A 20,657-nucleotide genomic window follows, 5' to 3' on the forward strand; every position below is an offset into this window, starting at 1 on the left:
ATCGGCTCACGCACTGCGACGTCAAATTACGGCGAGCGACGGCCAAGGAGCTAAGGTGAAACAAGAGGCAGTCGACGCCCTATTGAACCCTGGCGCTACCGTGCCGTTAAAAACGGGCCCGCCCCGTTTTCCACCCCATCCTTATTTCATGCGCCAATCAAAGCCGCCAGGGGAAAGGGATAGGCGCCTGCAGCCAATCACAGGACCCCCACTCTAATTGGATCCGTTAGATTAGGCCGTACCTTAATCTGCTTCTAGGGGTCCCCGGGGTCCCTTCGCTTGGGTGAGATGTTGGGATATCGAGGATATGCCCTCTTCATAGGACTGCCTAAAGAATTCCCCGAGATATATGCTGTCCCTTTTGCGCTTCCAGGTTTTGCGTGGCGGTGGCTCGCTCGCCGTGGGTCACGATTTGGGGGCGCGATGCCTTTTTTTCCAACCAAGGAACCGGATTTCGCATTGGTTTATCCTTGCACCAACACACGGTCTTTTCGATGCAATTGCCTAAAGAACCACCTCCATAGACCGCACAACTTTCATACCGGATCACCTCGCCGTGCTACCTAATACCCTATGTATCGCCAACCCAGATCGATCTGCTGCTGCGTCACACCGCTCTTCATGGCCCTGCTCTGCTCCTCGGGCGTCCCGCCCAGGAGCTTGTTCAACCTGCGCACATGCCAGCGGTAGACGGTAATGGTGAGAAAGAGGACGGCCACGCAAGCCAGCACTGGAAGTCGGGGGTGTAAGTAAACGAAAAGAGTTTATCAGTGGGCTGGTTGGTTTCATTTTACTGCTGGTATTACCAGCAGGACGGGTGGGAGGGGAAAAAAAGGGACTGGCCGTAAGGAGTGAAGATTGGCAACTTACAACACCCAAACGCGCCGTAGTAGTGCGGCGGCGCGTACCAAAGGTAGCTCGCCCACAGGTTGCTGAGACCACCGAGCGAGTTGATCATGGCCGTCCCGGCAGATCGTTTCGGGTAAGGACGGGCCATGTGCAGATTTAGCGTCTTGTACATCATGATCTGCGGCAGAGCTTCGGTAACTTGTGTCAGTCTGAGGATTGAGGCAGCCAGCTTCTTTTGGCCAACGACTGAGATCTTCAAGGTAAAGAGGATGACATACTGATGGCCGTTGGCATTAGCATCATGGCGAAGTAGCGCCCTCCGGTGCTCAGTGTCGCCAACGGGATGACGTAGGCAACAACGCCGATGCAAAGTGATCCCACAATCATGGAGTAAATGGAATTGTACCGCTTTGGTCACCCCATCAAAGTCAGCTCTGGGCCTATGTATTTCACGTTACCGCCTTGAAGTGAGTGCTTACGTCGCTGGCCCAGGAGGCCCCAACAATTACCAGAACTGCGAGCAGATAGGGAGGTGCAGTGAGCAAGAGCGTTTGGTTCTTCCCGTAACCGAGCGTTTGTACGATAGACCTGCATGCACAAAAGGAGTCAGCACTAGTTAACGTTATACGCAAATTGCATGTCGCAAAACATCAGTCTCAGGGGCGTGACAACAGATAAACCGGTGGTGGGTGGGACAGCGTACGGGAAGAAGTTGCCGCTCGAGCCGATAGCCTGCGACATGGCCATACACCATACCAGGGCCCAGATCTTGGGGTCTCGGAGGGCCATGAAGAAACCCTGTCTGGTCGTCGTGTCTTCGTGGGCCTCGCCCGCCCCAGCTTCCTTCTCGAGCCGCCAGACGGCGTAGTCTCGCTCGACCGGGCTCAGGAGGCGGGCGTTGTGGGGATACTCGGGCGTAATCAAGGCGAAGAGGATGCCGCAACCGACGGTAACCACACCTTCACTGCATTGAATTAAAAGAGCAGATTAGCGTTAGAAGTAGTGATAGAGTGGCTCGAAAGTGTTGAAATCAGCCTGTAGTAAAGGGCTACAGCAACTCACACTAGGAAAAGCCACCTCCAGCCCGCGATGCCGTGACGACCATCCAGGGTGAGGCAAGCGGCCGCCACGAAGCCTCCAAAGGCACTGCCGACCAGCTGGGCCATGAAAAGCCCGGCCAGGCGCTTTCCCAGCTCGCTCTTGGTGTACCAGGCGCTCAGGAAGTAGATGACGCCCGGGAGGAAGACGGCCTCGGTCACGCCGAGGAAGACTCGGACCGCCAGCAGGGCCCGATAGGTCTGGACGGCGGCGGTGGCGGCGCTGACGTAGCCCCAGATGAGGGCGGCACTGCAGATGTCTATGGACATTTCCATGTTAGCAAGCAGTGTATATGAAAGTCGCATGTTGCGCCTTGCGGTGGCCTGGAAAAGAAGCTTACATAGACCGGGACGAGAAACCTTGGTGATGATGAGGTTCGAAGGGATCTGGAATGGGATGTAGCCGACTGGTTGGGCGGAAATTCGCAAACGTCAGTATTAACTCGCGTGTATAGCTAAGGGCAAAGAGTCGTAGCTCACCGAACAAGATGGAGATGGCCGTAGCAAAATCTTGTTCACTCATATTGAGGTCGTCGGTGATGCCGTAGACCTTCGAGGCAGCCAACGCTGATCTATCGACGACTACGGCCAAACTCGTCAGTAATCCATTCTCTACGGTGCTCGAGTACTGCGCTTTTGGTCTGTATGCAAACATCGTCCAGAGGACGAAAAAAACCTACAGTTGAGGATGTAAAGGATCGTCATGATAGGTCTGTTATCATTCCCATAAGTCAGTTGTCGATAATGGACCCAAATGGAGCAAGCCGGGGATGACCTACAGGATAACGAAATCAACCTTCCGGACCATCTTCCTCTCCAACTTCTTAAGATCACCTTCTGTCATGCCGCGGAGGCTCTCGGGGGTGGCGACCGTATGGTGGCCGACTGAGTCTGAGCGAGCCTCATCCAGATGCTTCGCGTCCGCTTTGGAGAAGTCATCGCCCTCCGCCAAATTGTGGTCTTCCTGAACCGTCGTCATGGCTACGGTGATCGGTGGAAGAACTGCGGAAGTTGTCGGCGAAAAATATGTTGTTCCCTCGGCAAGGGGTGAGCGGGACAAGAGCTTGGTTGACAGTGTGAAGAGGATCTATCAGGGTCTCAGCATCTCAGTCAACTTCCGTTGAGCGGAAAAGAGTAGAACTGGGAGCACAACGGCGAAGAACACCCTAATGCGCTTCTGGTAGCGTGTCGGACTTCTGCCCGAAGCCAAGCCCCCCTTTTCCGCCAAGTCTGGGGGGCTTCCCCCAATCCCCCCACGACTCGCCTGCTTTACCCCAGGTTTCAAAAACCCCGCAAGGAGTCGGTCCATTACATGCAGATTGGGCCACTTATTCCACGTCATGCGTTCTCTTCGGCAGAATTGGTGGCATCGTCTGGCCATGATGATTCAGCGTAGCCGATTGCCCGAGTAATTACTAGCATTGTCTATTGATCAGGGGCCGATCCTACGCCTCTGAACTGAGTAATCATGCGGTTATATGGGCGGCAGAAAGAGGATACCAATACGACGAGTTGTTCAATAAGCAGATGCCCCTCGCGGAAAGTCGAAAAGACGCGTATATATCTATTTTCCATCTACTTCTCTAACAAACTGTTCGGAGAGACGTTCCACTTGATCATTGAGAGCCACTCTTACTCAACCTGACTTCCGTTTCCTGCAGTGGCTGCACCGTCTCCATGATCCAAGCCTGCTTCTTCGCATCCCCGAACACGGGGTACGGCCGGCGGCAGTGGCAGCCCTCGACCGGGTAGCCGAGCAGCTTGGCCACGACCCACTTGGTCCCGTTGATGCCGCCCTTGCCGAACCCCCACTCCATCTTAGCCAGCTCCAACTGCGCCGCCGCGGCCTCCTTGGCCTTGCCTGCCCGGTGCAGGTCGAAGATCTCGAGGCACGCGCGCGGGTACAGGTTGGCGACGCCCGTAATGGTGCCCACGCCCCCGACCGCCAGCGCCGGGACGAGCCAGTCGCTCTGCCCCGCCAGCGCGGCGAACCGTTCCGGCGCGAACTCGGCGGCGACGCGCGCCACTTTCGCGATGCCGCCGCAGGTCAGCTTGACGCCGACGATGTTGGCGTGTTTGCCTAAGCGGCTCAGCAGCTCCGAGTTGACGTCGAGCCCCGCGGCGACGCCCGGGAAGTTGTAGATGACGACGGGGACGGGGCTGGCGTCGGCCAGCTCCTCGAAGAAGGCCGCGATGGCCTCGGCGTCCATGGCGAAGTGGAAGTAGCTCGGCACCAGGACCAGGGCGAAGTCGGCCCCGGCCTGGTGGGCCAGCACGGTCTCGCCGACGACGTCGCGCGTGCAGCCGCCGCCGCAGCCCATGGTGATGGGCAGCTCGGGCCGGCCGAGTCGAGTCGCTACCTCGCGCGTGGTGCTGACAAGCTTGGATTTCTCGTCGGATGTGAGCGTCACGGCCTCGCCATTAGTGCCAGCGAGGACGACTGCAAGCCGAGGGTTTAGCGCCGTTGCCATTGCGGTGGCAGTCACGGGAGCGGGGTTGGAGACTCACTGCCATGCAGACCAGAGCTGACCAAGAACTCTAGATGCTTCGTTTGGACGTCCCAATCGATCTCCTGGGTCTTGTCATTACGGAACCATGTCAAGCTTGGCACATGAACTCCGGGGGGAAAAGGCTTTGACGCCGAAGTGGTAGATGACGAGCCCATGACGACTGTACTCGGGGAAGATTGGACGAGGTTGGTTGGGCAATACGGAAACCGAAGAGCTAAAGAAAGAAGGATGGCTGGTACACGAGAAGAGACATAGTCTCGAAGAGCATGATCTGGATGTCAAATACCCCCACGCCAACCGCCGACCCCGGATCAACATATGGGGATCGGTAGACCATGGTGGAGCGACGATTGACAAGCAATCATGCCACCGAGGCCCTTTCCACCGTGTTCCTGAGCCGAGCTGGCGTCGTAACAGGGTCAAGAACTGATGGCATTATGGAGCTCAGCCAGAGGACCTCTTTGAGTAACCCGACGGGATCGACCAATCCAGGTGACAACAGACACGCGAGCTGCATGGTGCCAAGGAATGCAGCGTCAGTTGGGGAGTTGTTTCTCCAACTCCCCCACAACTTTCATTGCCGACGTGCGGGGCAACTCCGAACTGGACGGGCGAGTCCCCGACCGTCACACATAAAAGGCGTATATGCAGTGGAACCATCGTAAGCGATACGTGACGATCGGCCACTGGCTTGGGTGATTGCAGGTATATGTGAAGAGTGCCTCAGGTAAATCCATCGTGCACCCCAGGGCTCACCATGTCTTCAAACCACGCGAACGCAAGCGGCGCAACAGGCAGCGCAAAGCCCGTCATACTGCACCTCGGGGATCCCATCAAGTACAATACCGACATCTACCAACAATTTAGCAGCAACTTCACCATAATACGCCCCTCTTTAGAAGAGAGGCAGAGAAACGCCTTCCTGCAGAACCTTCGCGAGGGGAAATGGGGAGAGTTCGTCGGCGTGTTTCGACCGTGGTGGGCAACGGGCGGCGAAATCGGTCGCATTGACAAGAAGCTTGTCTCACTGCTCCCAAAGTCGTTGAAGGTATGGGCGTCAGCCGGGGCTGGCTACGACTGGGCCGACGTCGACGTCCTGGCCGAGCACGGCATTCTGTACTGCAATGGGGCGCTGGCATCCTCCGAGGCCGTGGCCGACATGGCCATCTACCACATCATCTCCGTGTTCCGCAACATGCAATGGAGCAACATGGCAGGGCGGGCGAATGACCCCGACGCCTGGACGGACGCCCACATCAATGGGCAGTTCACGGCGCATAACCCGCAGGGACACGTGCTGGGCATCGTCGGCCTCGGAAACATCGGATACCGCATCGCCGTTAAGGCGTTCAAAGGGTTCGACATGCGCGTCACATATTACGACCCGGTCCCCAAGAGCGCCGAGCAGGAGGCTGCCATCAATGCGACCCGATGTGCCAGCATGAAGGAGCTCCTGTCTGGCGCGGACTGTGTCGTGCTCGCAGCGCCGGGAGGTAGCGGCAAGCTCATGACCAGAGAGCGCATCGCACAGATGAAGAAGGGTTCTCGACTGGTGAATATTGCCCGGGGCGGCCTGGTGGACGAGGAAGCGGTGGTGGAGGCCCTGGAATCTGGCCAACTGTCCGCCGTGGGACTGGACGTCTTCGAGAACGAGCCCCGACCACACCCCAGATTGAGCGGTTTCCGAAATGCGACGTTGACTTGCCATACGGCTGGTGGCGCGCTAGAGACCGCCATGGGCTTCGAAGGTTTGTCCATGAAGAACGTCCTGGCGGTTCTGACTGGACAGCCGCCCTTGACTCCAGTCAATCAGCACCTCATGAAGGGGGCTAGGCAAGGCGGACCTAAGCTTTGAAACAGAATGGAGTCCAAGACGTAATTGGATACCGAAATACAGAATTGAAAAATCGCGAAATTCTGGTTGTGAATGTCGTGCCTGATGGAGCGGATGTCGACGCGCATATTGATGTTGCTGTCAGTCGTTTCTGGACCGAGTCGACGTCATGTGAGAAGCCCAACTTTCTACCGACCGCCAGCGTGCCTGTTCTGTATCCATTTCATCAAGGTTTCGGAAACCACCTAGATGACAGCGTCGCACCTATTGCATTCATCAGACTCTGGAGACAAGGTGGGTGGTTCGAGACGGTCGACTTGCCAGTGATGTGGTATTCGCGGGGAATGGAGCTGCAGCAGTAACAAAATCTGGATTCTTCCGAGGTCCCACCCATTGGTCAGGACAGTGGACTGCTGTAACTTTAGAATGGTTGGTGGCCCGATCGGGCGGGGTAGTGCACGGGGGGCTTTCAGAGGCTTGAGAGGGCACGTCAGAAGTAAACGAAATTGAGAGAACTCCGGACCAACTGATAAACATACCATTCGATGTTCTACACTAGTACAATAGCTGGAGAATCAAATGTGCTGTAGGAAACAACTGCCCAAATTTACGTCCACTGCTTGGAGGCCCCGAGCCATGCCACAGGCGCAGGGGTCGCCCACTGTAAATTTAGCACCAAAACCAACACAATTGACGAGGGCCCCTGAACGCCAACTCCGCTCAGTCACATGCAGACCAATACTTACACTACACTGAGAAAGAAGATCAATCAAGATGAAAGATTTGGCTTGGGATTTCATAATCTCTCAAGGTATGAACTAAAGACCTACCCTGCCGGCAACTGTCCTGCAACCCATTGTCAACTAGTCTTATGTTTTGTCGTCACCGATTGCCCCTACAACTCCGTTATCACGAAGCTCTCTTCTAGAGGTAATCCGTGTCGAGAACGAGACACGAATACCGCTATCCGGTAAACTAAATCTGGGCGACCGCGTTCATCATTCACATGTCATCGCTTTTTGTTGCTTCCATCGACGGCCGAGAAGCCGCCGTTTGAGTGGTCATGGTCGCCCTTCTTGCTGTGCTGATGGCGGCCCGGTCCGTCAAGTGATGAGCCCAAGAGTTTAGGCGACTGAATTGAGGTGAAGGACTTGGACGCTGACACTGGGGTGCCCACGATGCCGGCGTTGACCTCGGCGAAGCAACAGTAGAATTGTTCGACCACGACCCGAACCGCTCGTCAGGGGTGAGTCGTAGGTATAGCGACGGAAGGGATATCTTGGCGACGACGATTGAACGGCTCAAGCGGAGCGTCGAGACTATCGTGTACTGGAGAAAAAGTCAGCTTGCTCCTGTTGTCGGATAGGGGGGTTGGGCTTCAAGCGGTAGAGCAAGTTCAATGGCCATTGGAAGAGGGAGTCTGGCGGAGACCGCTTCCGTGGTGATAACTGCCGAATGGCGTCTGCAACGGTTGCGCCCCGGCATGACGCTGCGCTGGCAGCACCAGGGTGCCATTTTCGCCCATCCTGCCGGAAGGGGAGCTTGAAGGAGGACCGATAGCCAGGATAAGAACATTCTTCAGTACCACCCTATCAGACAGCGGTAACAATTCATCACGGCTCGTGAATCTTTAGCAGTGGCGGGATTGTACGTTGACGGGATCAGCGATCGCTCGCGTATGAGGGGGGCCAAGGTAACATTGTGGAGAACCGGTTACTGTGCCGCAAACACCACCTGCATAGTGGGCCGACCATCGGTTGGACCTCCTCACCTGTCGGCCACACTGACACGCATGGCATGTTACAACGGCGACTTTTTGTACAGGGGGTAGATGGGCGAAGATTCTCTTTTCCGGGCTTCGCCAGCCAATGCGGCGGCTGCGGCTGTGGGCAGCGGAAACGAATGGTCCGTCATAGTAGCGGGTCTGCAAGAGGGGAAGAGTCAGAGACGACATACTGACAAAAAGACAAAAAGACAAGCCTCTTCTGACAAACGTCAAATGCATCTGGCGGCACTCCCCTCTAGCTATCAACAACAATATCGTTGCCCAACATGTCGGCCTCCACCCCTCCTCAGACCTTCCAGAACAAGGTCATCGCCATCACCGGGGCGAGCCGCGGCATCGGTCTGGCCGTGACAAAACACCTTGTAGCCAGAGGCGCCACGGTTTCCATGTGCGCAACGTCGAGTGAGAACCTGGCCACGGCCCTCGACGAGATTCACCATGAGTTCCCGGAGGCTAAGGACCGGGTGATGACTTGCGTCGTGGATATCAGCAAACTCGAGACCGTCAGGTCCTGGATCGAGCAGACGGTGGCGAGGTTTGGCCCTCTTGATGGATGCTGCAATAACGCCGGTGAGTGAAGTTGGCACTGTTGGAAAACGGCGCACTGATTGATATACGCGGGAACAGGCAAGGAGCAACGCAAGATCTACCCTATGACGGACTTGGATGCAGAATATTTCCACGACCTGATAAACGTCAACGTTTGTGGCCTGTTCCACTGCCTCAAAGAAGAAATGAAGGTCATCAAGGACGGGGGCAGCATCGTCAACTTGGGCAGCATCGCCTGCAACTACGCCAGCGCCGGCACCTCAGCCTACATCACAGCCAAACATGCCGTTCTCGGCTTGAGCAAGACCGCGGCCTTTGAGGGCGCTCCCAGGGGGATTCGGGTAAACGCCATGTGCCCGTAAGTCTACCTAATCCTATCCCGAAGTTGATGAAAGAGCAACACCCACTAACTATACTGGTCACTCCCGCAGCGGCACTACCAACACCACTATGATGAACCAGGCGTTCGAAACGCCAAATGGCGACTTCTATCTCACCCCGGAAAACACGCCGGCTTTGCTGAAACGCCGAGCCGAGCCCGAAGAGGTCGCGACGTTCATTGCGTTTTTGCTGGGGGACGACTCCAAGTTCATAACCAAGGCGACATACTACATGGACGGGGGCTGGTTGGAGGGCAACTACACTTCATAGGCGAGAAGAGTAACTCTGGGACTGGTTGCGTTCGTTTATATTGCCAGGGTGTTGATGAAGCAAACATGGCTATACCACGGTTGCATCCCGAGGGTCTGTAGCACAGGATCTACACCGTACTACTGGAAGTGCCGACTGGCGTGGAGTCTTGAGATAAGGGATATAACCCAAATTAAACCAACCCTCTTCTACATTCTATTAGTATACGCGCCCTTTAAAGCTTTATAGGCTCGTAAAAACTATTATTATCATTCCATAACACTATTTGAAACAGATAAGCATTATTGAATGCCAAGTACTGAGCATCAAGTTCCACTGGAAATTTCGAGCAAGTTATTACGAATGGGATCTCAGAATGGAATGCATTATCCAGGTATTAGCTAGTACCGAAACTCTGACCAGTGAACAAGTATAGATAGTCCCCCAATTATAAGCCCATTATTCTTGTTGCCAGTGTCGACATAAACAAAACGTAGGTAGTTGTTGCATGGCGTTACGACCTAGCTTGGCGATATATCGACCTGTTATTGGCAAGAAACCCGGTTCATCTCTCAAGGTTCAGGATGGCATGATGACGATTTGCTCAATTGTAGTGACAACCGGAATAGGAGAATCGTCTGGCCAAAATGTTCTGGTCGTTGTGATTGTTTTGAGCTCGGGCACAAGTTGACTAGTGCGGAGGACAGTAGTAGCGGTCGTAATACTACTCGTAGATGAAACAAGTGGCCTAGGCGTTGAAGCGGTCAGCGAGGAATTGCCTCAAGGTCATATGAGATATTTTTCTCACCGTTTTGTAGCAGAAGCTGTGTTGGTCGTGGCAGGACTTTGTGTTTTGTTATGTTGTGTCAATCCAACTGAAAGCCCGATGACCAAACATGCAACCAATGTAGTTATTGATAGGGCGAAAGTTATCCAGAACTTCCTTTTGGGTAGGCCTAGAATAAGGGCACTGTTTGGAGAGTCTCGTGATGCACCTTCACCTGAGTCTGGGTCGATGACCTGATATTCCTTATGGTCGGCAGCGACACTTGCAGGTGCTGTTATGGCCTGGGGATCGATCGGGTCATATTGGGTGTTTCGATGTTCCATTGTTGCAGCAATTCTCGTGGACGTTTAACAGGAAAAGTGGTTGAAAGGTTGGACCAACGGCACCCCTCGAACATATGAGAGAATATGCAACCATAAGGTTGCCAGTCAAATTATTCCGCAGCTCGCTTTCTTTCTAAGCGCCTGGCCAAGGTACAAACCCTGCACATGGTGGCTTTTAGACTAAGTCACATCTTCCCCAAGCCCCAGTCTGCCAGCCTTACTGAATACGAGGTCTTGAACCCGGACCCCAGGACTCTCCCATCAATCAGGTTTACAAAGCCACCACCAAATAACATACACCAAGCATAACCAATCGGCTCGCCTACCACCTTCCGTAAAAGGCTAGGGCTTTGCGCTGTTGCCTGGTTATAGCAGCTCGCAAGATCAGCCGTACTAAAATTAGAATTTCTTAGGCAGAACATCATGAGTGATGGCGTGATGCAAGTTTTTAGCTTGCATTGAGCTTCCACAGTGCCTAATTTTGCAGTGACTTGATTAAGTCAATTGTAAAGAATTAACGCTAAAACATTTAAAGAATAAGGGTAGATAAGCTCTTTAAAGAAAGTAAAATTTATATAACTAGAGTATATATGATTTAATTTAAAACTAGCAAAGATCCATATTGTTGCACGGCCATCATGACATACAAATTAGCATCTCCTAGGCTCCGCTGGCAGCTCGAACACGTTGCCGGGCGGTCCCTTGTTCAGTTCGTAGGGATTGAGCTCCGCATGGTACGATAATCCAGGTGGGGAAAGCATGCGTCCCTGTGACGACACAGCTGCTGGCGCAGCGAGAGATGACAAGGGTGTCTTAGGCGGCAAAGGTGGCGGGGATGGAAGGGAAGTATTAGCGGGGTTCCCGTATGGGTTATTCTCCTTGCCGAGACGAGATTGGTCGACCATCGATCCCATGACAACTTCCATACCTAGGTGAAGGTTGTCAGTCGTTGATGCCATCAATACCTCCTTGCCATTACCGGATCCATTGGTTCCTGGACCCATAACGACCTCCTTCCCAACATATGATTTCGTGGTCCCGGATCGCATAACAAATTCTTTTCCAAGGTGAGATCCTCTGGTTTCCGATACCGTGACAATTTCCTTGAGAATACCGGGTTCCTTGATGCCTGGTTTCATATGGGATGAAGATTCCATGGATGAGTGGGATCCCATGTTCATACCGCCACTACCTAATAGATCTCTCAGGCTGAGTTGGACAGCCGCTCGGGTATCTTCGGCGATTTGTGCCGCTGAGCTTTCCCCTGAGGCACTGTTCACATTGACTACCAGATTTACAGGGGCGTTGAAGACAGTGTTTTGTATCGTTACCGAAGTGTTTCTTTCCGGCAAAGGAGCGTAGTCCGAGAGCATCATTGATAGCCCAGATGCGTCGATTGAGGTATTGTTCGGAGTTTCGGGCTTCTGTGGCCATGCATTGTTTCCCACATGGTCCGAATTCGAGGACAGCTCCCGCGGTGATGGCGGAGGTTGCAAAGGGGCAACAACGTCACTGGAGGCACCGATGTCGCTTGTCGACTGTTCGTATGAAGGCGGCGGGGCCGTAATATCTCTCGATATAGGATGTGACGGCGTCGTCGTTATCGAGGCGGTCTGGAAGCTCGTGGTCGCAGTAGCATAAGATGTGCTGTTGCCAACTTGTAGGCCTGGAGTAAATTAGCGTCTACCGTTATAAGAGCCCTCTTGTCGTTGCCAACAGGATTACATACCCTCTCGCGGAAGTGACAGCCCCCCCATAAGGTCGACCAAGAGACCCATATCTTGAAAAGTTCGTCGATTCTCAACCCGTCCAAAGCTGGGATTCCGTTCTGGCGCGCCAGCCGAGGACATCGCGCTTCCCAGTTGCCCCAAGTACGCCAGTTCGGATGAGACGGCATTGTGATGTTGGTTCACCAGAGGCAAGTGCTTGCGGAAGCTCTCCTTGTCCGAGTACGTCCACCGGAACCGCTTGGCGAGGGTAGTCCTGCCGCCGGTTGTCTGGGGCCGACTCCTCTCCACAATGACGGCCACATCTTGCAGACTGCCCAGCGCGGCCTCAATGACGCTGTTTACGTGCGCCAGGTCGTTGGGCCGACGCGTGAGTAGCTCAATGTGGTCGTTACGCTTCGTTATCAGCTTCTGCACGTTGGTGTGGCAGGTTCTGACCAGCTCCAGGCAGGATTGGATGTCGTCCGGCACCTTGTCGAACTCGACCACCGCCGAGAAGAACCGGGATGTCTTGACCATGGCACCACTGGAACGAACGGGCCCGTCCATACTGTCCTCGGACCGTGTCGTGGATAGACACGGCTCCGTATCTATAGGCAAGTGTGTTCTTGAGGATCCCATTCTCAGACTTGTGATAGTCGCACAGTTTAACACAGGCTTGTTCTGAGCATGCAAAAGTAGAAGCAGGTCAGACTCTAGTTTGCTTCCCCATAGAAACCTAGCTTCTCAAACTCGAGCAGGCTCTGAGAGCCTTAACTGTAACCAGGAATAGAAAGCGGGGTCACCAGCTCCAGGGGTTCCTTCGGGGCGGGCTGGGGGCTGAGAAAAGCGAAACTAGGACTGTGAAGCGAGACTAGGATTGTTTGCTTTGCCTTGCTTACCCCTGCTAGCCCCCCCCTTCCGATGGATGGGTCATTTTCGGCAAGACTTGGGGAGATTCAATTTCCTGAGGGGCCTTTTTGCCTTACAGGGCGCCTGCTCTCCCCACAAACGTTCGATACGAGACCACCACCTTGCCAATTCATAGCTCGGCTATGTTTCCGTGTCCCACTAGAAGCGAAAACGGCCAGGCAGGGCACGCTTTTCGCACCCTTTGCAGTCCAGCCTGATTCCAGCTTGATCGTCCACACCGGCCTGATAGCTCAAGTCCAGTCACATAAATCCCCTCCAAGAATACACTGGTCAAGCTTTTTCGAAAACAAGTTATCATCATAAGAAGTCTGAATACTGCTACAGTTCGTTTATTAACCTGTTGGGAGCGGGAGTAAGTGGACAGAAAAGGCTCGGCTTACCCTCGCGGCTGCCTGACGCTAGTGTAGGTAATTATAGGAACAGATTATGGTGGTATTTCATCAGACCAATAAAAGATACTTGAACGGGAAAGCTAGTAACCAAACTGCTCAGATCTCCGCGATCACCGGAGCCTCAACCAGTTGCGGACCTCCACGCTTACCGACCCCCTGCCCGCCCAATTTCTGCAATCCTGGGTACAATACCACCCCGTGCTGACCTCTAGACTGACTTGCATTTCGGTACAGAAATTGCCACTCGCGAGGCTGGGAAAGCAAGAGATACCCAAATTTGGCGCACTCAAACGTAATCGCCTGCAAGTGACTTCTCTGCTTTGTCTGAGACACTTCGTCAACGGCGACAAATGGACCGAGAAATTCCATCAGCGCAGATATTAACACATCAATCTGCGGCTTCAAGCTCTCTTCCGAGGGGGCAAGAGGTAAACGATGACTTCGATGTGGTTGCATGAGGTAGGCCGTAAGGGTCCGCCATTGATGCAATGAATCCCCGAAGGCTGTTCGCACAGAAGTTAGCACGTGTCAGTAGACAGGATGGTAGAAATACAGACTGGGCTTACCATCGGAGTTTCCGCCCCCATGCTCAGCAGCAGGGAAAGATCTGACCAGACCAGTCAAGTGCGGAGGCAGCATCGACAAGTTGCCTGGGGAGTTAAAATCGATGCATTTTACCAAGACCTGCGCGATGATATGATGAAGGACTGCCGCACGAGTGCGTGGATCCAGAGCCAGAGACATAATAGTATCGAGATCCAAGGCATCGTCATGGACGAGTTCAAGCCCTTGCGCAGCCCTCTTGAGCGTAGTAACGTCCACATCAACCGGCTGGCGGTGATAGAAGTTGTCCATGTGCTGCAGCAGTAGCTTGTGTATGTTCCGATACGCCTCTGCCATTTCTCTGTCCGAAGTCGCGTCTAGTAAGGACGAGTCGGCTTGCAGGTGTTTGTTGATGGGGCCACGCTCCTTGGGCCGAACAACCTCATTGTGTGTTTCTATCGATGCTTGACTTGAGACGTCACGCTTTTGATTTCTTCTCTTCCTCCAAAATGCCAGAAGGGCTATGAGAAGTCCAACGAGTAGTCCGCCTGCAAAGGCCCCTACGGCTGCTCCAGCGATCGCGCCAGTGGATATGGACGATGAAGGATCTGAACCAGGTGGCTCTGGGATCGCATGACCCGAGGTGTTTCCCGGACTCTCGGGATTTGGGGCAGCTTGTGAATTCTGGCCCAAGGCCTGAACAGTTGCTTGCACTTCGGCGCGGACGCGAAGAGAGGCAGTAACAGGGGGGGTATTTGCTTGGTAAGAAATTACGACTGCCAAAGGGACTTCAGCGGGAATCACAGTAGGGACAGTGGTTGAAGCGGCAGCAGGAACAGTGACAGGAATAGCGAGAGAATAAGTAGCAGCCGGATCTGTCCTCGCCGAGTTCCAATTTACAAGATCGATTATGTTGGCCATATTGTTAGAAAGTTGAAATGTGTGAAGGGAAGGGCATGAAGAGTGATATCCATTGGCACTTCAGGTCGCGTCTAGGGATCGGTTTCGTTATAAGCAACTAAGAGGAATCTCTCTTGGGAGAAAATGGTAATCAAAGGGCCGGTGTACACCACTGACGCCCAGCTGAACTATTGACAGGGTATACACACGGGTGGGGATACAGGGGTAGTAGCAATCAAATTACCACCTGCTGCAGGTGGTAAGCGCTCCCTCTTACCAAACCGGATAATCAGCCCGAACCACCAAAAATAGTAGATGGGGTGATCACTGCCGTGGGGGCGGCTGACTGCAGTCACTCAGCCCACGGGGCTTGCAGTTCAAACCGCCATTGGTTTTATTAGTGGAAGCCCCCTTTTGCAGCCTGATGCAGGCTATGGGTTGCCGGGTGCCGGGGGCTTGGGAATTACTCTCTGGTCTGGGCGATGTAGGAAAGACTCATCATACGGTCACCAGCCATTGCAGGTTTCGAACAATTAATCAATTAAGTACTTTGTTCCTCACACCCGTCTCATGTTTCGATCGGCTACAGAATGGATTAACTAGCCGAAAGCAAGATGAACAGCAACCCAGATATCATAGTGTCCGTTGACTTGGGCACGACATACACAGGTGAGTTCTCCGTTTCTTCCTTTGATAAGGACGCGTCCTACCGCCTCATCGATCATGTAATCGCTAACCAAAGAAATAAATCCTTCAAGGCGTCGCATGGACAACCCCTCGCAGATCCATCGATGTCCTCCACAACTGGCCGGGCACCGGCGACGGCAGCGAGAAGAAGGTCCCGACCATCCTGCTGTACCCCCACGGCCAGACCACGCCGGCGTCCTGGGGCTACAGCTGCATCTACAACGAGAGCAGCGACCTGACGCGGCGCGAGTTCTTCAAGATCTTCCTGGACCACGAGACCCTCGAGGCCACCCGGCGCCAGGGCCTGTCGGCCGCGCCCGAGACCACGGCCGAGGCGCGCAAGTACGTGACCGACTTCCTGCGCCACGTCTACGAGCACACCAAGGACACGGTCGAGCGCGAGACGGCGCGCCTGCACCGAGGCGGCTGGGGCGACCTGGCCGTCGAGTTCCTGTTCAGCGTGCCAACGACGTGGACCAACCAGGGCATCATCAACGACTTCAAGCAGGCGATCCGCGAGGCCGGCTTCGGTACCGAGGGACCCCGGCACAGCGCCGCAGTCGACCTGACTGAGGCCGAGGCCGCCGCGGTGGCGACGCTCAAGTACTCCCCCGCCGACTTTGCGCAGGGCGACGTGTTCATGTGCATCGACGCCGGTGGCGGCACAACGGACCTGGCCCTCATGCAGGTCACGAGCGTTGACGCCGCGTTTCCCCAGATGAAGCAGATCGCCGAAGTTCAGGGTACAGGGATCGGCGCGACCCAAGTCGACCGCCTGTTCGCTCGGCTCGTGGCGCAGCGGCTTTCGGCTTTTCCCGACGTGCTGGCGCAGCTGCCGCAGAACCTGCCTGCAAGGATGGCGCGCAGTCCTTACTTTAGGATGATGAAGTACACGTTTGGCGAGCGGGCATTCATGGAGCTGCCACGGCATTTCGTTCAGATGGAAGGGGTGTCGTGCGATTTCAGTCACGCTGAGGCGGGCATTGACCAGGGCCGGATGATATTCACGATGTAAGATCCCAAGGTCTGACCGAAGTTGATTATGACATGACTGATAGTTGTTACCACAGTGGAGAGTTCGAGGCACTCTTTGACCCAGCGGTCCAAGGCATTATCAGTCGGGTAACCGAGCAGCTCAACTGGTTGCAGAAGCGGGGGCGGATAGAGCAAGTGGTATGTTGACCCCTATTTAAGGAGTATATGTTTGGGTGCCACATCTAACTTTCCACCCAGAGATATTTCGTGCTATCAGGGGGGCTAGGGAGCAACAAATACGTTCAAAACAAACTCCAAGCACATTTCGAGAACTCCGGGCATCCCAACGCCGGCCAGGTAGCAATTCTATGCGCACAGGAGCCCCAGCTAGTGGTCGTGCGAGGCCTGCTCGAGGACCGGAAACAGAGGATGGAGTCCGGCAACATGTCCGTGCTCGCCTCCCGGATCGCCCGGGTGAGCTACGGCGTGGTCGTCAAGCAGGTCTACTCGCCCATCCACCACTTTGACGCCGACGTCCAGGAGGACCAGTTCGACAAGAGCACGAAGTTCGCCCTCAACCAGATCCAGTGGCTGATCCGAAAGGGCGACACGGTGACTCCCGGCAACCCCCTGGTCAAGACCTTGCACATCAGGCTGGCTGCCGAGGACACCACCCGCGCCTGGGACACCCAGTTCGTGGTCTCGCATAACGAACCATCCTTCTTACCGGCGAGCATGAAACACGGTAAGATATTGAGGCCTTCTCAAACCCTGGGTCTGATGCTGACGACAATATGTTTCTGCAGCCGGTGCTACCCGGCTCTGCGAAGTGAAGAGCAACTTAACCGGCGTCGAACAACATCAACTCACCATGAAGCACAAGCGCGGTACGTGTTTCAAGGCTGGGTATAAATTCTACATCTGCGAGTTCGATATCCGTGTCATTGTTGCCCCGGCCGATCTCAGGTTCGAGCTGTGGTTTGGTGGCACCAAGTTTTCCAGCGACCACGAACCCATCACCGTTACTTGGGACGAAGATGGTTCCCGGGCAAAGAGCTAATGTCTGGAAATCAGGGATTCTGTTGATACCACTACATGATTAGGTGTACAGTTGACGAGTCACCATATATCGAATAATAGCTACATGTACAATGCACTACAGGTTAAAAGGAGAAAGCGCTGTTCTGGGGCCCCAATTTGGCAAGCGTGGGATTCCATTTTATGATGGCATGACAGCGAGGTAGTAAATGGTTGGTGGTTGCTCCCGCGTACTGAGTACATAGCCCCACTTCATGAGGCCTGGGCTGATTGGATAGGCGTAGCCGCTCAACTTGTGCCCCACTTGCCCTATTGGCAAGTTCGACTAATCCCCTTCCTATTACTTGCTTTCCCCCAATCGGATTATAAGAACGAGCCGGGAGTACGCATTCCAGGCTACCAAGCCCAAGCTGGTCACTTGCCAGTAAACCATTGCGTCCAAAGATGGCGCCAACTCGTTCTCGACCCGATCTACAAGGCCCTCACCAAGGTTTTGTGAATGAGTTCATCCACCGAGAACAACAGAATCGAGTTTCGAAAGGCCCGAAGTCCTTGACGGCGACGCAGCATGCAGCACTTCGGAAGCAACTGCAAGAAGTCCGTTTTCTGAAGCCGGCATGGGCTGATGAAACCAAGATTAATGTGGCAAGAATTTTGCGCAAATGGAAAATGTGAGACTCGTCCCTTTCCCCCAACTGGCCACATAGCTCTGACTAATGGAATAGCTTCTGTCGCGATGTCGTGAATGGGCCATGGAAAGCCGTCCTTGAACAAGCTGACCGAGCAACCGCAATGGACTTTCTGTTACATATGTGTGAGACATACCGGATTAAGTCATTGGGCACATCTTGGGAGTACTATCGTCAGTACAAGCAGCTCTATGCTAGCGTCAATGGCCGCCACATTGACACGAACGATAACAAAGAGATTCTCAAGGTACGTAAGTTACAAATAAGCACTTCCAGCCATTAACAGTTTCGCAGTGGCATGACGCTACCTTGGTACCTCATTTCAAGCTCCGTCCTCCGAATGTTGATGGTAAGCCAGTCGTGAATTCTGACGGTGTTTTCGCTCTTCTGGTCTTCAACATCGCCTATGACGACGGCATTTTCGCAAGTGAGCGTCAACGTATCAATCTCCTTGGTATATACCAAGCTCTGGCATACACAGGAGCACGACCTGGTGAGCTCGTGGATAACGAGACACACAAGCCATCGGATGGATCTTGGGAAGATCTATTTGCCTCCAAATGCTCAACCAGCTCGAATGAGGACAACAACCATGCACCAGACGAGTTTCAGCTGCTCGAAAACATCTTGGCCCGTGAAACTACTGATCGTGGTCGCCCGAAAGCGTTGTGCTACGAAGACATTCGACTTATGGTGGTACGCCACCCAGAGACCGGCCAAGACATGTTCTCCATGGCTGTGAAATTCATACACCACAAGGGAATGGACAACAACCCGAAGCCGTGAGTGTCAGTTATTGCGATGATTTCGGAATCATTGCTGACATTTTATTTAGCACCATCTTCTGGTTTACCATGACGCGCAAATTGATATTCAATTTTATCAATGTGATTATCTGCTTAGCCCTCTGCGACGACGCCTTTGATGCCCCAAGCTTGACGACTGTCCGGCGGGTCTTCCAAGTTAAGAACGCGGGCCCGGTCAAGTGCACAACCCTTCGATGGAAGAAACAGTGGCTGAAGCGGCCGGTTTTCCGTGTAGGAGATGAGGTTGTTCGCTATCACAAGCTTCGCGATGACCTAAAACGACAAAGTCTTGACATGGGGAATGAAGAACCTATCACGCCAAAGGCCTTCCGAAGAGGCAATGCCAACGTTATGAACAGTAAGTCCCAGTTCAGTGTTTATCTACTATTTATACTGAAATTATGCAGGAAAGGCCCCTGACGCTGTGCGGGATCAGGCGCTACGCCATGATCCCAAATGGGCTACGTTCAATAGTGCGTATATCAACGAGAACATCGAATTTGATACACAGAACGCCTTTCTGGACGAGCCAACAGAAGACGCTCTAATCAACCTATTTACTCATGTCGGGATGACGCGTGACCCACGGGCTCGAAGAAAAATGGTCCCCAAGCAAGTTTGGGAGTCCTTGCCGCCGGATCCCGAGATTGAAGCACTGAAGCAACGACGAGAGATTCTCAAAGATGGCCGGTATCGATACAAAGGACAAGAAAATGAGGAGGAAATCCGAGTCCTGTCAGGGAGCATCAGAACGAAACAAGCGCAACGCGTAAGCAACGTCGAGGAGCAGTACCGGCAATACTTCTTCTACAACAGGCCCACGTGGGATATCGAGAGGCAGGCCGCAGGTGAGGAAGAATTGGTGGAACTGGAGGAAGCCTGGCAGCCTGAGATCGACCTCCAAATCCCCGAACGCGCAGAGCTGGCTGAGGCGTTCCTTTTTCAACCGGAAGTGCCCACCTTTGAGGATATGCTGGAGTCATGCATTCACGCTGTCGATGTTATGTTCCGACTCTGCCAAAAGCGGGAGACGCCTAGACGCACTCGTATACACAAGCGAGCACAGGTTCAGCCGAACATAACCGATGCAACCCCTCCCGATCCTCATATTTTCCCATTACTTATGCTGAAGACACAATGTCCACGGTGTATTGGGGATGGTCGCCTTTCGTACCAAGAGCGAACCTTCACATACAGCCGGCCAGCGGTGATGAACGATCATTTCGAGCGCGCACATGTCAAGGAGATCAGAGACCTCGAGCAAGACAGACTTATCTTCTGCGAGCATCCCACATGCGTAGAAGAAGGCGTTAAGCTGGACGATCTTGACCACTTTCGAAATCATGTACAGACTGTCCACGGTGTGTGGCTCAGACCTAGGCCTTCGGTGGGATGATTTACGATATAGTATGCCAGGTTAGCAGGGGATCAGAAGAAGACGAACCGGACTCGGACGTGACTTGTATGAAGGCTTAAACCAAGCTGGCTTGGAAAACACACTAAGTATGAGCCCGCAATACAGTGGTTTTACTCCTGAAGCCTTGAACGCATTTTATCAAAATTAACGCTCTCCACTCTCATTTCCACCTATCTTCGTTACTTGCCTATAGCGAATTCCTCGTT

General features: G+C 53.8%; 7 protein-coding genes across 7 annotated transcripts; 4 read left to right on the plus strand and 3 right to left on the minus strand.

Annotated features, from left to right (window-relative positions):
• Positions 1-572: 572 nt before the first annotated feature.
• On the minus strand, positions 573-2,754 carry PG985_014771 (MFS transporter; the record flags this gene model as incomplete). The annotated part of the gene is made up of 9 exons (XM_066834537.1): positions 573-730; positions 871-1,047; positions 1,128-1,257; positions 1,308-1,437; positions 1,553-1,813; positions 1,912-2,353; positions 2,427-2,579; positions 2,627-2,658; positions 2,726-2,754. Coding segments are annotated over 9 exons (1,512 nt in total), but the record flags the coding sequence as incomplete, so codon positions are not given.
• An 829-nt stretch (positions 2,755-3,583) lies between these two features.
• Positions 3,584-4,611, minus strand: PG985_014772 (uncharacterized protein; the record flags this gene model as incomplete). Its single annotated transcript, XM_066834538.1, has 2 exons — positions 3,584-4,386; positions 4,455-4,611. Coding segments are annotated over 2 exons (960 nt in total), but the record flags the coding sequence as incomplete, so codon positions are not given.
• Positions 4,612-5,213: 602 nt separating this feature from the next.
• On the plus strand, positions 5,214-6,311 carry PG985_014773 (D-mandelate dehydrogenase; the record flags this gene model as incomplete). Its single annotated transcript, XM_066834539.1, has 1 exon — positions 5,214-6,311. The coding sequence occupies one exon, from the start codon at positions 5,214-5,216 to the stop codon at positions 6,309-6,311; it is 1,098 nt and encodes a 365-aa protein (XP_066679279.1).
• A 2,031-nt stretch (positions 6,312-8,342) lies between these two features.
• PG985_014774 (uncharacterized protein) lies at positions 8,343-9,276 on the plus strand (the record flags this gene model as incomplete). Its single annotated transcript, XM_066834540.1, has 3 exons — positions 8,343-8,646; positions 8,704-8,983; positions 9,057-9,276. 3 exons carry the CDS (start codon positions 8,343-8,345, stop codon positions 9,274-9,276), a joined length of 804 nt encoding a protein of 267 aa, XP_066679280.1.
• Positions 9,277-11,015: 1,739 nt separating this feature from the next.
• PG985_014775 (uncharacterized protein) lies at positions 11,016-14,860 on the minus strand (the record flags this gene model as incomplete). Its single annotated transcript, XM_066834541.1, has 4 exons — positions 11,016-12,031; positions 12,095-12,682; positions 13,603-13,899; positions 13,963-14,860. The coding sequence occupies 4 exons, from the start codon at positions 14,858-14,860 to the stop codon at positions 11,016-11,018; spliced, it is 2,799 nt and encodes a 932-aa protein (XP_066679281.1).
• Positions 14,861-15,453: 593 nt separating this feature from the next.
• On the plus strand, positions 15,454-17,561 carry PG985_014776 (hsp70 family chaperone; the record flags this gene model as incomplete). The annotated part of the gene is made up of 5 exons (XM_066834542.1): positions 15,454-15,508; positions 15,598-16,537; positions 16,597-16,699; positions 16,760-17,246; positions 17,308-17,561. The coding sequence occupies 5 exons, from the start codon at positions 15,454-15,456 to the stop codon at positions 17,559-17,561; spliced, it is 1,839 nt and encodes a 612-aa protein (XP_066679282.1).
• Positions 17,562-17,983: 422 nt separating this feature from the next.
• Positions 17,984-20,430, plus strand: PG985_014777 (FluG domain-containing protein; the record flags this gene model as incomplete). The annotated part of the gene is made up of 5 exons (XM_066834543.1): positions 17,984-18,210; positions 18,265-18,475; positions 18,523-19,010; positions 19,064-19,392; positions 19,442-20,430. The coding sequence occupies 5 exons, from the start codon at positions 17,984-17,986 to the stop codon at positions 20,428-20,430; spliced, it is 2,244 nt and encodes a 747-aa protein (XP_066679283.1).
• Positions 20,431-20,657: the final 227 nt, after the last annotated feature.

This window comes from Apiospora marii (genome assembly GCF_038362585.1).
Source record: "Apiospora marii strain CBS 49790 chromosome Unknown utg000011l_segment0_segment0, whole genome shotgun sequence".
In the NCBI taxonomy this organism is placed as follows: domain Eukaryota; kingdom Fungi; phylum Ascomycota; class Sordariomycetes; order Amphisphaeriales; family Apiosporaceae; genus Apiospora; species Apiospora marii.